Source organism: Carassius auratus, chromosome 5, assembly GCF_003368295.1.
Source record: "Carassius auratus strain Wakin chromosome 5, ASM336829v1, whole genome shotgun sequence".
Classification (NCBI taxonomy): domain Eukaryota; kingdom Metazoa; phylum Chordata; class Actinopteri; order Cypriniformes; family Cyprinidae; genus Carassius; species Carassius auratus.
The window spans coordinates 16,771,587-16,787,686 of record NC_039247.1 but is presented as its reverse complement, the minus strand read 5'-3'; the positions used below and the strand labels follow the sequence as shown (position 1 = coordinate 16,787,686).

The following is a 16,100-nucleotide window of genomic DNA, read 5'->3' as shown; positions in this document are numbered from 1 at the left end:
TGGAGAGACGACTGCGCGGGCTGGTTTTGTCCCTGGCCATAACCTATTACATTGTTTGTATACACCACAATATGCAAACAATACATTTCTATAATGAAGCGCAGATGCGGCTTGAAAACCACCTTCTAATGCACTGCAAACGGTGAGCGGGCATCGCTCGTAACTTCAAGCGGAGGCGTGCATTAATTCTTCTTAACTCTGACATGCTCCATGGTCATCTGACCAAATTTCTGTGAGGCTCCACACCTCCTCACTACTCCAAGTTTGTCCACGAGCTGCCATGCTAAAGTGCAAACTGTCAACATACACTTCCTCATCCCATAATGCACAGCGCAGCTGACTACGGCAGTTGGTTTAGTCCAAAAATGATCAGTACTTTTTGCAGTTGGGTCTGTTTGAGGTCGGATCACGTTCTCACCACAAACGAACCGCTCCAGAGTTCGTTTGGTCCACTTTTGGTGCGCACCCGAGTGCGATTGCTGCTTTCACACAAGCCCAAACGAACCGCACCAAACGGGGAAACAAACTCTGGTACGATTCAACCGAACTAAATGAGACAGGTGTGAAAGCATCCTTAGCTATATAAATGGGGACAAACTGTATTTTCTATTGCCCTACACCAACCCTACACCTAAACCTACCCCTTACAGGAATACTTTTTGTACACAAAGAAAACCAAAATAAGGACTTTCTTCAACAATTCCTGTCCTCTGTTTCTCTCCACATCACCGTAGAGCCATTTTGCAGATTGTGAGCTGAACACAGGCAGCATACACTCTTCTGAGTCAGCCGCGAAACAAGGGTGCACTGTTTTCTTTCAAATCAAAGCGTCAATATTCTTTGTGTACAAAAAGTATTCTCGTCGCTTCATAACATTACAGTTGAACCACATGTGGCAGATGAACTATTCTGACGATGTCTTTCATACTTTTCTGAACCTTGACAGTGTAACTTACTTGTCAGTCTATGGGACAGTCACAAGCCTCCCAGTTTTTATTTTATATCTCCCAGTCTTAAATTGTGTTCCGAAGACAAACAAAGCTTTTACAGGTTATAGGAATGACATGGGGGTAAGTGATTAATGACAAAATTGTTATTTTGGGGTGGAGTATCCCTTTAAGGCAAGTCGTGTCATTTGGTGGCCATTTTTGTAATGCCTCTGTGCAGCTCCTATCGCTTTGAATGAGGAAACATCAGTTTCTCCAAAACTGTTCTCCAAGCTTAAGATTAAAATTCATATTTAAAATCATCAATGAAAACTGACAAAAGCAGTTCATATATGTTGATTCTTTTGCTCAAATAGCAATTAAAAAACCCTGTTTTTCAGGCTAGACCAGCCAGTGCACATGTGCAGTCCTGAGCGCATGTCTCAGAACCAGAGTTGCCAGGTTTTCAAAAAAAAAAATGGCCCAATTATTACTCAAAACTAGCCCAATTGCATTCAGTAGGGTAAAATTCACCTAAAATGAATGTTTTTGTTTGGGTTCACCTGGTAAAATTCGCATTCCATGAGCTAAATGTTATTGGCGCTTCAACCAACAGACATAAAAAACAACCCGTGGCAACAGTGTTAAAGGAGAAAAATTCCTCAGGAAAACCAAACATCCTGAGTGTACATACTAAAAGTGCATTAAGGTTATATATACATTTACACTGTAACAAAGGTTCCTTGAAATTAAGTGCAGATGTTTCTTATTGTTGTAAAATAAGATAAGAACCAGTGACAGAATACAGTATATTGTAGTTCATTATAAATGGCATGTATACAGTAAAGGCACCAAATGCATTACTAGTCAAGTAAGAGCATAGAAATGCACTAACATTATAACCTGCTAAACACTCTCATCTACACACTGTGGATATTGTAAGCTAGCACATTATTTAGTTCACACGGACTTTGCTGATAACACCCTTTAGAATAGGCATGTTTTCTTCCTAAAAATAAATAGAGGCTCAGATCAGCAGGATGTCAAATAATTCAGGACTCAACTAAGGATCTTGTGCTCAAGGACATCAAGATGTCCAGTCCACACTTATCTTATCTCACTTGTGCAGTGCTGATATGCACAGTATTCGTACAATTGGACATGTGATGTTTTTCTTTTCTATTTAGGCAGATGAAGGCAGGCTAGTTGTATCTCCTGGCTTGCATCATGACTGCATAAGTCAATGTTAGACTGTTTCATTTTTTTTGGATGGTGTGTACTTTTCTCTAAGTGGGATGTTTTTATCGCTTGCTATGGTGCAGTGGCAGTTCTAGCTTGTATTGTGGCCTGGGTGAACCATACCTTCTGCCACCCCTAAATAAAATGTATTTAACATAAATTTAGCCTTTGTATTTAAATGTATTCAATTATTACAAATGTATATATTTAAATATGTTAAATAAATACAAATGTACTGCACAACTTTACATTAAAAACATAAATGAAGTGAGTGATGTCACATTTATTTATAAAAATCACATTTTACTGTGTGGCTATGTTAGCTAGTTGGACAGAAAAAAAAAGTAGTTTCCCTGTAATAAAATAACATAATGTAAGTGATATATTAGCCTATTTTAGCGTGATATCTTTTTTTCCTAAATGGGCACCTGATGGCTTATTTCCCTATCTCCCTACCTTAAGTCCCTTTAGTGGAAATGACTTAAATAAAGTGAATATTGTGAAACTGGAATGAAAAGTTTTGATTATCTGCTCAGTGCTCATGCTGCATCATATTTGTGTTTGTGAAGTTTATTTATTAATTTTGTACAGCAGTGCACATTGTAACCAATTACACACAATTCTGTTGTGCTTATGAATGTAATATGAATGCTCAATGCGTGTGCTCACAGATTGAATTCTGCATTCTCTCAAATTCTCTCATCATAAACAATAAAGTTCATATATGCCTACTGTACAATTTAATTAAGAGATTTGTTTCAAAATGTAGACAGCTTCATTGATTATAACGTGAGTTTTTTTGGAGAGAGAGTTTTTAAAAGTCATAATGTTCTTTATAAATATAATGTTAATATATAAATATATATAAAATGTAATAAGACAATAAATATATAAATAATGTACATGTAAATGTTCTTTGTTTGCTTTCTCTATGTGATTTATTGGCTGTGGAGATTAAAGCCTAGCAATGTTTTAGTAAATTGTGACCACGTTAAATACAAATTCAGTAATACTAAAAAAATATTATGCCATATGACCCATATCTAAAAAGACAGGTTTGTGATGTGTATAGTTATTATTCTATACTAAACTTTAGGCTTCTGGAGTTGGCTCACCCTCCACCTCTGTCTGAGTGAGAGATTACTTCTCCGGGTGCACACTCCGAGTCCAGACCAGGCAAACTGGGCAGCCATTTATGCTGCGGTGCCCAGGGAGCAGTTGGGGGTTTGATGCCTTGCTCAAGGGCACCTCAGTCGTGGTATTGCCGGCATGAGACTCGAACCCACAACCTTTGGGTTAGGAGTCAAACTCTCTAACCACAGGCCGCAACTTCCCCCTTATAGCCATAGAGAGCATTATTATTTCTCCCATTCATTTAGTACTAGCGCTTTGTCTCCTCTCAGTCAATTTTAAGACATTTTTAAATATGTAAATATGAAAATAGGACAAAATAGAGACCCATACTTTTGCTAACATCATTGTATTAGTGTACTTCAGCTGCATTAAGGGGATTCATTTAATGTGTACACGTCTGTCTCGTAAAAAGGACATCCGTCACACACTGTGTCACTGGCAGTGGCGTGCTCACACAGAGTTCTCAACAGATCACTGTTATGACAACAACCACTGTCAATACAGTAGTAGTTACTTGTTTTTGTCATAAGAGAGTTAATCTTCAACGTGGATGGTTTTTCATAAATAGCATTTGAGTATGTCAGTGTTTGGAAAAAATCTTTGAAACTGCAATGTAATTTTGTGTAATGTATCTGTAATCTAGTTCTCCTTCAGTGAAGCTGAGCTAATCTATTAGTACTTACTACATTTAACAGTTAAAATAGTGTCTTTTTAAATTTAAACCAAGTGATGACAAATGTATTTTTACAATCATCTGGCACACAAGAACAATGCAGTAAACTAGAAAATGTATATACATTTGACTAGAAACAACACACTTGACCTCTTAAAACATAAGGATGAACAGGAGAAGTTAACTAAATATTTCGTTAAAAAAGATGGAGCAAAGAGACATTAATTGGTGAACAGTTTTTCATCATGAGCCATTCAGATCAAAGCAGCATATTACAATGAGCTTCTTTTCTTTCTTTTTTTTTTAAAGAATAATAAAATATATTTTTTTGCATATCAAAAAAAAAAAAAAAAAAAAAAAATATATATATATATATATATATATATATATATATATATATATATATATATATATATATATATATAAAAAAAGAGAATACACTAAACCACTAGTGAAAAAAAAACAATTAAAATAAATGCAAATTATTGATATCCTCTAAGAAATAAAAAGAATGAGCTTTTTGTGACACTGGAGTAATGGCTGCTGAAAATTACATTTTAAAAATATATTACAATAGGAAACGGATATTTTAAATCATAAAAATATTCCACAATATTACTGTTTTACTATGATTTAAATCAAATCAAAGCAGCCTTGGTGAGCATAAGAGACTTCTTTAAGTTCTGTTAAAAGTGTTACTTCTAGTTGGTTACTCCATAACACTGGTGGGTGTTCATAGGTCTGTGAATCTAGGAAAAGATCTGAGTAAACATTAAAACTGTAAACAGTTTGAGGGTCTCATTGGGACTTGATGGAATCTTTCCTCGTCTTTCTATTCCATTAGACAGCTGCAGCTCATCCAGAACGCTGCTGCCAGGATTCTGACTAGAACCAGAAAATCTGAGCATATCACACCAGTCCTCAGGTCCTTACACTGGCTTCCAGTTACATTTAGGATTGATTTTAAAGTACTTTTACTTGTATATAAGTCACTAAATGACCTACGACCGAAATATATTGCAGATATGTTCACTGAATATAAACCTAACAGAGCACTCAGATCACTAGGATCGAGTCAGTTAGAAATACCAAGGGTTCACACAAAACAAGGGGAGTCCTCCTTTAGTTACTATGCTGCCCGCAGTTGGAATCAGCTTCCAGAAGAGATCAGATGTGCTAAAACACTAGTCACATTTAAATCTAGACTCAAAACGCATCTTTTTAGCTGTGCATTTGTTCGAACTGATTGCACAATATTTTCACTGTTTTTAAATGTTTTATTATTGTTTTATTATTATTATTTTTATGTAAAATCATTTTCTAACTGTTTTTAAATGTTTTAATCATTTTAAAAGTTTTAAAATTACTTGTTTTATTTTTGTTATTATTTTTCTTCATGATTATTTTACTTTCATGTAAAGCACTTTGAATTACCTTTGTGTACGAAATGTGCTATATAAATAAACTTGCCTTGCCTTGCCTATTCATCCGTGAATCCCAGTCTCACTATGTGCCGTGAACACAGTGTTCTAAACCCGACGACGATCACAACTGTTTCACACAGACACTGTACTTTATGTCATTTCTGGATCTGATCCAAGTCATTACATACCTGTATGCCTAATAGTGTTGCCATCACATAGCTGAAAGGACACTATGAACATCTGCAGAACACACTTGTGAGACTGCTGTGTAACACACAGATGTCATATGAACACACAGCTCATGTCAATAAGTGTTAACATGCTCAGTGTGACTTCAGACACCAAACTGACACATGAACTACTGACTCATTTGCTTTAAATAGCATTAATCCTCATATTCCTTAACCGGATCTGTTGAGCTTTAATGCTGTCTGTAGTCCTAAACCAGTGTTTGACTATTTTTATTCCACAATGATAAGATTAGCATGTCTTATGTTTTGTAACTGTGTTTGTTTTTTTAGATCTCTCTTAGGTAATATGCCTTCAGCCAGCCGCTGCCATTGACCAGGGTCACTGTGATAGTGAGAGTTAATCTTAATTTATTCCCAGTTTAGTCATTTGAAAGCAGAGTCGGCTGGGGGTTGGTTTGTAAGAATGTCTGGTATTTGTTAACATTTATTAACTAGCATTGTACATCAAGGCGTCCGTAGGCTACTGTCACGTCTCTGTCCGTATATAACACTCATATACAAATGCTTGTGTTTTCCTAATTTGAAAGACACTTTGGACAGCGTGTTCTCTGAAAGAATAAATGTAAATAAAGGTATTTACTGATAAGTGCCATGAAAAAAAAGAAGAGGTTTTGTTTTTCACACACTTTCCCTCTTTTGTGTGCACAGTTAAAAATATTACATTTTATTTTCATTTTATTTTTAGACCAAAGTAAAATCAGAAGAATGGTGCCTTTTTTTACATTTTAATTGTGTTGTTTGTTATATTTACTAATTATTTACTTTTTTTATTTTTGTAACGTTTTGGAAGAAGTCTCATGTTCACTAAGGTAACGATTATTTGATTTAAAAAAAACTGTAAAAAATTGCTATATTGTGAAAAATATTGTAATTAAAAATTTTTTTTAGTAATATATTTTGAAAAGTTATTTATTGCTGTGTAGTAAGTGATTTTTTGCAGCCCTTACTCCAGTCTTTAGTGTCACACGATCCTTCAGTAATCATTCTAATATGCTGAATTCTTACATTTCTTATAATTACCAATGTTGCTTTATACTTGATTCAGTTGTTGAGTTTTAGGGCCCTGACCCAAAAAAATCCACATGGGCCAATAGAAAGAAACTCATCCTCTTCTGGTACATCCAGTGAAAAGTGACTTTGGTCAAATGAAAAATAATTAATAGATTCACCTTAATCGCATTGTTATCTTTCAAGTATTTTTATCCATGTCATTAACACACTTCTTGGTGTATTTTGAGAACTCCCTCTCGTGGGCTGCTAAATGCTCTCTTAAGAGCAGTAAATTGCCTCTGAAAATAAGATGATGGTGTGCCAGAACTGTATCAAGCTGCGGTAAAATCAACTTAGCTTGCTGTTAGATTATTTGTTTCAGAAAGACAGGATGTTGCCCTATTATTCACTTTATATGTATGGGAGTCTTTGTCATGATGTCAGAAGAAGTTTGAATTGCATAAAGTGTTAGACGTAAGTGTGAATTTACTTTTCTCATCCAGTTGATTCATCTTGAATGAGCTATTTCAGTCAGTGTCAGTGAGAGAGATCTGACTAGACCATTAACCCAAGGCAATGCATCTCTAACCCTCTAGGGCTTGAGGATTGACGACTGAATAACTGAAAACCTGGAAGTTGCTTTACCTTTACAGCTTTGAACTGTTAACACTACATGCAGACTTGATCTGTAACATTAAGAACATTTATGACATCACACGATACAATTTTCTTTCCATTATTATATAATGTTATATGACATATAGTACACAGCATGCCAAGAAGATGCTTAGATACTAATGCCAAAGGATCTGAGGAGCTAAAACAAATAAATATGGTGCATTCAATCCCAAAACTGTCCTATATATATCAAAAACTACATATATATGTGTGTGTGTGTGTGTGTTTGTGTGTGTGTGTGTGTGTGTGTGTGCGTGTGTGTGTAAGCATCTTCTAGAAGACAGCTTATCATCTTATTCGATGTAAACTCAAGTTTACCAGTCTACTCAAAAACTGTATAATGTCTGGGTTGTCTACTGTTTCAAAAGTTTACTGTTCTGAGTTTAAAATGATGTTTCCACATTTAACTGTCATGTGTCTGTGACTTTTCTCTCTCCTGGACAGCTGCTTTTTCCCTCACTGGAAAGAAAACCTCACTAAATAGAAACATAAAAACACTGGCAACGTTTGCCTTTCTGGCCCAGACTTATATGGCTTTATTTGACCTTTATTGCTGTAAAATGTTGTGGTTTGTTGCTGATTTTGTCAGCTTATGCATTCGGCAGTGAAGCGTAGACATATTAGGTTTTTGTGTATTTACACTGAAGTGTAGCCAGTCTGCTCAACAATGTTTTAAGAATAGGCCATTAGGGGGAGACATTGGTCTTTTTTGAACACAAGCTTACCAGCTCTAAGCATCAACATTCAACACATTAATTCTTCTCCTTGACATGAAGTATTATTAGTGGGCACTAAGGAATAGTGTTTCAAGCCCTCTTGATTTAACCCCCCCCCCCCCCCCAGTTTATATCAATGCAATGCAATAAATGTTAATTAATCCATGAAAGTGGTGTTTAAATTGAGTCAGTGAATCAAATCCTTTTTAAAAAGAATTGAATGTGTTTTCTGTATAGCATGTGGAATATCAATTAATGCTGTGTGTGTGTTTGTATGAGAGAGAGGGGGTTGATTTGTAGTCAGCGGAGGGGTCCTGGGACGGTAGCCAGATCACACTGGCTGCAGCTGACTTTAGAAATGAAACATCTCCAGGGAGCTGATGAGCCAAGAGAAACTCACTGCCGGTGGACATGTGGAGCATGTTAGCACGGTGACACTGGCAGCAGGCTCCGTGCAGACAGGACGTTCAGAAGACCCCAAAGGACATAAACTTTGAGGATAGTACTGGGGAGTAGAGCTGTAACAATGTATGTACAAGAAGTTGTGGTATATTGTGCATTGTCACAACTGAAGGCATTGATAAGTGTGATTGGACAGAATTGATTAATTTTATAAAAACAAATTTTAATAAAATTGTCCTTGATGTTTCATTTTGTGTAGGATCAGCTGGCCCTTGTTCTAACTGCATCCCAAGATATTTTCCTCCAGCAGAGCAAATAAATGAACTTTACAGTAGAGGTCTGTATGAGAAAAAGAAAGAAAATCAGTCAAAATCAACTCCATTTGTGTTTGTTTCTATACTAGTTTAGTTGGTTTCATAGTATCTGCACACCATTATTCTCCTGAAATGTGTGCGTGTGTGTGTGTGTGTTTACAGTGCCTGGACCTCTTTCTTTTTCTTGCGGGTTGTACTCAGTGTTTGAGATGGGGCTGGGTAGCAGCGGAGGCTCTTTGTAGTGGTTAGCTTCAGAGGTTTTCTTCCCTCTGTTTGTTTCACAGATGTGCCCTGAGTGAACTTCAACCCAAACGAATTCAAACACAACATGGGCTACACATTGAATTAGCTGCTATCTTTATTCACTTAGCTTTTAAAGGGTGCGAAAATCCACAGAGCTCTGAACTGCTGAAGATGAGTCCACACAACTAAAACACACATTTAGCTGTGTTGTTTTTAAAGAAAGAACCTTTTCCTCCTGTCACAATGCTCCCTTTCCCTTGACTGAAGCGTACAGCAAACCTGAAGTGTTGTGGCAACTTCAGTATGTCATTTCCTTACTCCACCCAATTAAATTCCTCCTGCTTGCCACCTAAGCAGCTTCAGCTTTTCACACTGGCCTCTAAAACAATAAGCCGTTTCTGTTCTTTTATCCTTGTTTGGGAAAGGGAAATATCCCTATGTACTTCAGTACATCATGAGGAACAAAAGACTGTCAGAGGTTCCTATTCACCTCACACCCTTTCAGTAATGACGCTACCGAAACAGGGTTCATACATCATCTGCAGGTGCAACAACCCATCCTGACTTAAACCATTTGAATGTCCTATTATGTAACTTAGCATTAGTAAAATGCTGAGTAATTAGCATTAGCAGCATAACTGGAGAAAAACAGAGATGATGGCAGTTATGCAAACCACTTGTCAAGGGTCCAGAGCTCTCATTTACACTGTAATAAATGCCATCAACTACATTTTGTATTTGCTTCTTTTCCTTTCCACAATTTTCCTTTTGACAATTTTCTATGGTGGCTTTTTCTTATTGTCACTGTATAATAGCTCAGTTTCTTCTTCAGTACAGTTAAGCGTGAACGATGTTAGTGAGAACAGAGACACCCTCTCACACACTTTTATTTGTGTAATAGCTGTTTTGATTGTTGCTTGGCCTCAAGGACTACATTCAGTTTGTTTTTTGGTTTTCTAATCCTTATTGTTGTGATAATTGTGTTCAGATGTGTGCTTCATTCTGCATCTGATAGCCCTTGTTAGTAAGAAATTATGCTTTATTCTTACTGTTGACCTAGAACAATTATAGATTGTTATTATAATTATAGTAATTATAGTTTGCATGCATGTCAGACTGGTTTTGTAACATGCAGGGCTTTATAATTTCTTTTTTCTCTTTGAGCAATTGAATTTTTCCATGGTTTAACTCCACCTCCCGCTTAAGTCAAATAGGATACAAATGATGTAGAATACAGTATTCCGCTTGTTATAACTTTGTGTCATTCATCTGTTTTCACAAATCACTCCTCTTGAGCCCACATTTTGCAGTCTATTTTTCTTTTTATCTCCCAAGACTTAAGGAAAATAATGAATCGCATCTCTGTGTTTCCTATAATTTTGTGTCCTTGTGTCACCAAAAAGAGACTATGGAGTGAGAAGATTTGCAAGTGGTGGTGCATCATCATTATCTACATTATCTCCTGTATTACTTATTATTAATTAAATGGTCTGACATTCTTAATTTCCAATAGGAACTCATCCGAGTCACACAGAGTCATGCAGATTTTGAATGAAAAAAGAAAAAAAAAATGTAATTGAAAAATGAAAACCTGTAGACCACAAAAAAGTCTAAGTGTACGTCCTGTTTGCTCTGATGCATTGTTTTTTACTCAGTGCAGTGAGAGGAATCCTTCAAGCACTCTGAAATTGAACTGTGGCATTTTAAATAATTGAGCATATATTAAAGATTTATATACCCTGCTAACATGCATAAGCCACTTTATGAAATATATATTTCAGTGGAAGTGATTCTTTGTAGAAAATAAAATGTATCTTGTCTAATAAATGTATTACCTGACAGGTGGAATGGTCGATAAAACACTGCTTGGCAATCAAGATGGCTAATTGTCTTGGATTTATGAAGCTGGATACCATCATTATGAGGAAAGTAGGCAGACTGCAGTTACTCAGACAAAGCACTGTTCTCAGAGAAGACGGATGGACCCTTTGTTTTCTATAGTTACTGTTCATATATTCCAGCTGAGGCAGCACGCAGACACATATTCCTGAAACAGTCAACAAAAGAAAACCAACAGGAATAACAACACTAACAAAAGAGAAAGAAAGAAAGAAACATTTCTAGAATTACACAAATGTTACGGCAAAATGCTAAAAAAATAATGTTACAAATACATTAGAAACAAACAAAAAAAATACAAGGGATTATACTCATTGTGTTGTAATATACTCAGTATGGGTCAAGATGAGGGTCAAAACTTTATAGAACTGCTCAAAATCTTTTCTTTTTTTTTCCACCGCTTTAAGCTTTAGAAAATATTGATTGTCAAGTAGGCCACTTGTTGATCTTATTTTTAGCTATGGTATTTGCATTTTTTTATCCTCTTTCCACAGTTTGATTTGGGTGATATATTTGTGGTTTTGTAGCAATACATATTAATAATTAAACTGCCAAAATTAAACCACAAGCTATACATTTTGCCTAAATTATCTATCTAAAATTGCTGATGTTGTGGCAGCAGCTAGCTAATAGAATAAATTCCCATAATAATCCCATAAATTAAATAATAATGAGTCGTTTCCAACTTTCCAACATAAATTGTCAAGTAAAGTCACCTTTATTTGAATAGTGTTTTATACAATACTAATTGTGTCAGCAGCTGTACAGTGTTACACTGGAAAATAGTTTATCAATAATACAAGAACACATTGTCAAAGAGTCATTTTCCAGATTAAGTCAGTTCATTGATGACATGGTGATGTCATCATCAAGTTCAGCTCTCTTTCAGTAGTGTCTGTGTCTAAGGGAGCCGAAGGCGACAGTGGCAAGGAACCAAAACTCAAAAAAACACTTTTGTCTTTCATCAGTTTCATTCTGTAAAGTTTAACCTGAGTGTGGTAATATCTGTGAAGAATCTCATATTGAATGAACTTCCCCCTTGCTTCTTTTATATATTTACCACACCCCACCAAGATGCTGGACCATTTTTCTGAGTCAATTTCTTTGCCAATATCCCTCTGCCATATGGTCCTAAATTTCCCAAGTCACTGCATCTGAAAGAGTTTTCCATTTTATTTAATTCTGAGGATTTATGAGATTCTTGTGTTATTTTTTTAAAGTAACTTATGATAGGATTACCAACTTTGGACAATATACAATTACGTAATGGTAGAAACTTCCAAAAGTTTTCTTTTCCTACAAGATTATAACATTTAATTAATTTTTCATATGACCTTATCCTCATATAAGTCATCAATCATATACCACGCTGGTGCCAGTACTTCCAGTAAATCATCTTTTTACCAATATGAATTGTTGGGTTAAACCATAATGAAGAATATTTCTGTAATTTGTGAGATAATTTGAATATTTTATGAATTTTAATACAAGAATCTCTAGAATGAACAAGAACAGGGTTTGTGGTATTTTCAAGCAAACTGAGAAAATACTTCACTGGGGGCAAAGGGAGAAAATATTTTATATTTCACATTCATCCAGTCAGTTTGATCATTTTTCAGGAAATCAGGAAAACCCAGTCCTCCTTTCTCTTTAGGGGCAGTTAACCTATTTATATTAATTCTTGCCTTTTCCCCTTCCTACAAGGAATGTTTCATTAAATTGTCAATTTAGCCCATGCTTTATAAAAAATAAATTATAAATTATAAAATAAAATACATAATAATAAACAAGAGAGGGCTTAATGAACACCTCTGGAATGTCCCTCTTGGAAGACTACAAAAGGGTGACACCTTTGGTTACTTTTATAGGATTTGAGCCCATGAAATATAATGTTGCCAAAATAAAAATTGCCCCTCCACCTTGTGAAAGTCTTTCTCTGTGTCAAGAGTAATAGCTGTTATTGGAGTATTTTTGAACTAGTATGTCTAAATTGGATAAAACAATCTTACACGGTCAGAGGAAGCTCTGTTGTTTATAAAACCCACTTGGTTTGGGGGAAAATAATGTTTGGTAACACCTTTTGTAGGCATCTGGCTAACATTTTTGTCAATTTTCAGATTTTATAGATTAAATTACTTCTTTTATCTCATTTAATTAAATGGGTGACTCCATCTCCTCCATCTGATCAGGCTGCAATCAAGGAACTTCTTTCATTTCATTTTGAACTAATTTAGTATGTGTTGTGGTAGAAGTAGGCCTATACAGTTTTTCACAATGTTGCTCAAACGTTTTGTTTATGTCTTTGGCCACTAAAATATGTTTTATATCTCCCTGTTGAATCACTGGTGTTGTGTTGGAGGTTTTTTTTTCTCTCTCTCTCAATTGTCTAGCTATTAATTTCCCTGTTTTTGCTTTCCCTTCATAAAAGTTTGTTTTCAGTACAGTTCATATTCCACCTTTGTATTATAAAACTGATATTTTAACATACAGTGCTCTTGATACTAATTGTCCTAAAAAATACTGACAAATTGCAATTCCCTATTTTTCCCTTTCCAACACTTTAATAATCTTTTTATTTATTTATTTATTTATTTTTTTTTTTGCAGCCTGAGATATGACTTTAGGCCTACTCTTTTACGACTTAGAGGCTGTTGTGGTTATTTATTTATTTAGCCGTGTATTTGTCACGGGGTCTTTTAGTAACTCTTTAAATCCCCATTCTGACTTATGTGGATGCTTTTGCGAGAATATTTGTTTATGGAGGGCGTGTTTCTTTCTGTCGCGCCGGTAGTTGTGCTGTAGGTTTATGAGCTGAATGGTGAATGAGCGCGCGGCGCGGAGGCAGTACAGTCAGTCCACGCGCACTGTGAATGTGATGCCCTTTTGTGGAAAAAGTCCTACAAGAGCACACACACTCCCATCAGTACAGAGGGACACAAAGAAGGAAACTGTATATAAGTGGTCCATTATCCTTACGGAATGAGGAGAACATGATTTGAGGGTGTTAGGAAAGTCGTTTTGTTGCTCGTGTAGCAGAGCTTTCATTTACTGGATTCACTCGCTATTGTTGTGAAGACAGACGTGAGGCGCGAACAGCAGCTGAGGGAGTTTGAGGAAAGAGCGTTTAATTCCCCTGCCTTTCTTTTTTGTTGTCTTCAGCTAACTATGCTTTTATATGCGTGTCTCCCCCTGAACGGTTGTTTCCTGACACATGGAACTGGTCTGTGATGTGAAAACTGATTTTCTGGGATACGCTGTGGATTGCGTTTTTGGTGCGTTTTAAGGTCTGGATCGTGTGATTCATATACTCGTCATATTCTTCTTCCCGTCTTCCAAAAAAATGTTTCTCAACTCTCAAGACAGATTAATGGTTTGAAGAGCAGTGGGAGTCTGAACTTTAAATCAGGAGCCGGTATCCTTCTTGGATGATGCCCATAGACAGACTCGCAGACATGGAGGAGAAACTTCGTATTTTGGAGGATCTCAATATGATATACATTCGTCAGATTGCCCTGAGTTTAAAGGTAAATGCATTTTCATAACCTAAACATCTTTTAAATTACTTTCAAATGCTTCTAGACATCTGAATTAGGTCTTGGTGATGTTAGCTAGTCTTTTTAGTTAAACAATCAGATTATAATTATAAAATGGAACACAAAATAATACAAACTGTTTCTATAGCACATTTAAAAGAAGTGCTTTCCAAGTAAAATAACTAAAAATAAATTGAATTGCTCTTCTACAAAAGCAAAAAAAAAAAAAAAAAAAACAATAAAAAAAAACACACATTTAGATGTCTGTGTGAAAATCTAGTAGGATGCAATTTGTAATGAGTTGTAAGAGATTTCTTATGTTGTCTTGCTCAGCTAATTTTTCAGTGTTGTTGCGTTGTGTCTTAACTCTGAGAGTGCTGTCTTATACAGCTGCTCCATACTGTGATATTGCTGTACAGTGAGTGTCTTTGATTGTTTCTGTCAGTTTAGTGTGTTTAGTCTTGGCAGTAAAGTTTAAAACGGAGAAGCAGCAGCACTGTTTCTCCAGTAATCCTGCTCTGCAGCTGCAGCCACACAAGACAAAGTCTCATCGGATGAAAGTGTGTGTGTTGTTGGTTTGTGATTTCTTTGGTATTCTGTGCACGGACTCATAAGCACCAGTAAGAAAAATACAAATTAATGTAAGCTCTTTTGCAAAATGCCTCCACAGAGACATTTGACTAGCCTTATCTTTGGGAACAATTGCACACTAGGCGATATTATCAGTGTGAACATACTACCTTGTTTAATCAGTCTACGAGAAGTGTGGAAACAAGCCCCCTTACTTGCCTCAAGACATTAGTGTTATTTATGGCAGATACCTTTCATCCTGATTTACTAAGTAGGTGGATCATGGTGTAAATTTTTTATTTACTACTAGAAAGCAGGGGGCAACTATATGATAACTATACATATCAAATGGCATTCCTTTTTTTTAAAAACCTCCTTTGGTTTCTGAAATAAAATAGGTGTCTTTTTGTCCTGCAGCTGTTGTGTGTTAGGAACGCTCAGTATCTCACTGAATGACATGCTGAACACTGCCTCAGTGCTGTGCTGAGCTCTGTGGGGTTTTGTGTGGTGTGTGAGTGACCAAACTGTGCTCTTCTCCTATAGCCCATGCTGAGATCATACCTCGCTCCTCCAGTCTGCCTTTTCTCCTCACCAGATCATCAGATTATGTGCTCAGTATTCCTGCGATGTTACCCTAAATTTGTAGCCTGTGGTAATGAAAGAACATGGAGGCGCCTTCATAAATTCCTGACGTTACTAAAAGAGAACATTATTTTGTGTATTTGGTGTAATGAAATGTGGTTTAAGGTTAAAAAAAAATGCATTATTTTCCACATACTGTACATTATTGTTTGTGCTCTATGCCCCTTCTTTCTGAAATGCATAGATTTTTACAAAGCTCATCAGTCTGAAAAGCAAGGTGTGCTATGATTGGCCAGTTATCCAGTGCATTGTGATTTGCTGAATAGCGTGTGACGGAAATGTAACGTCCCTTACTATAATGTGATGCAGTGTCCTGGTGCGACGAGAAAAATCAAATAAAACCCATTACAAACGAGGCATTTGTAGCATCCAGTGGGGACATACTGATTATAATGACTTACACTGTCTTTTACATAAACATAAAACCTTGTCTGCATTTGTGATCTGAGAAACGACAAATAACAAG

General features: G+C 36.0%; 1 protein-coding gene across 4 annotated transcripts in view; it reads left to right on the top strand.

Moving 5' to 3' along the window:
• LOC113078708 (rhotekin-like) overlaps positions 1–16,100 on the top strand; it is a 68,673-nt gene that overhangs the window by 9,424 nt on the left and 43,149 nt on the right. The window contains exons 1-2 of one of the 4 annotated variants that reach the window (XM_026251052.1): positions 13,596–14,161; positions 14,249–14,413. The exons of 2 other annotated variants lie outside the window; for them this stretch is intronic. In XM_026251052.1, coding sequence (XP_026106837.1) covers positions 14,315–14,413 — 99 coding nt within the window. In that variant the 5' untranslated portion in view covers positions 13,596–14,161; positions 14,249–14,314. Of the gene's footprint in view, positions 1–13,595; positions 14,414–16,100 lie in introns of those variants that run through there. One more of the 4 variants, XM_026251049.1, reaches the window with a different exon arrangement.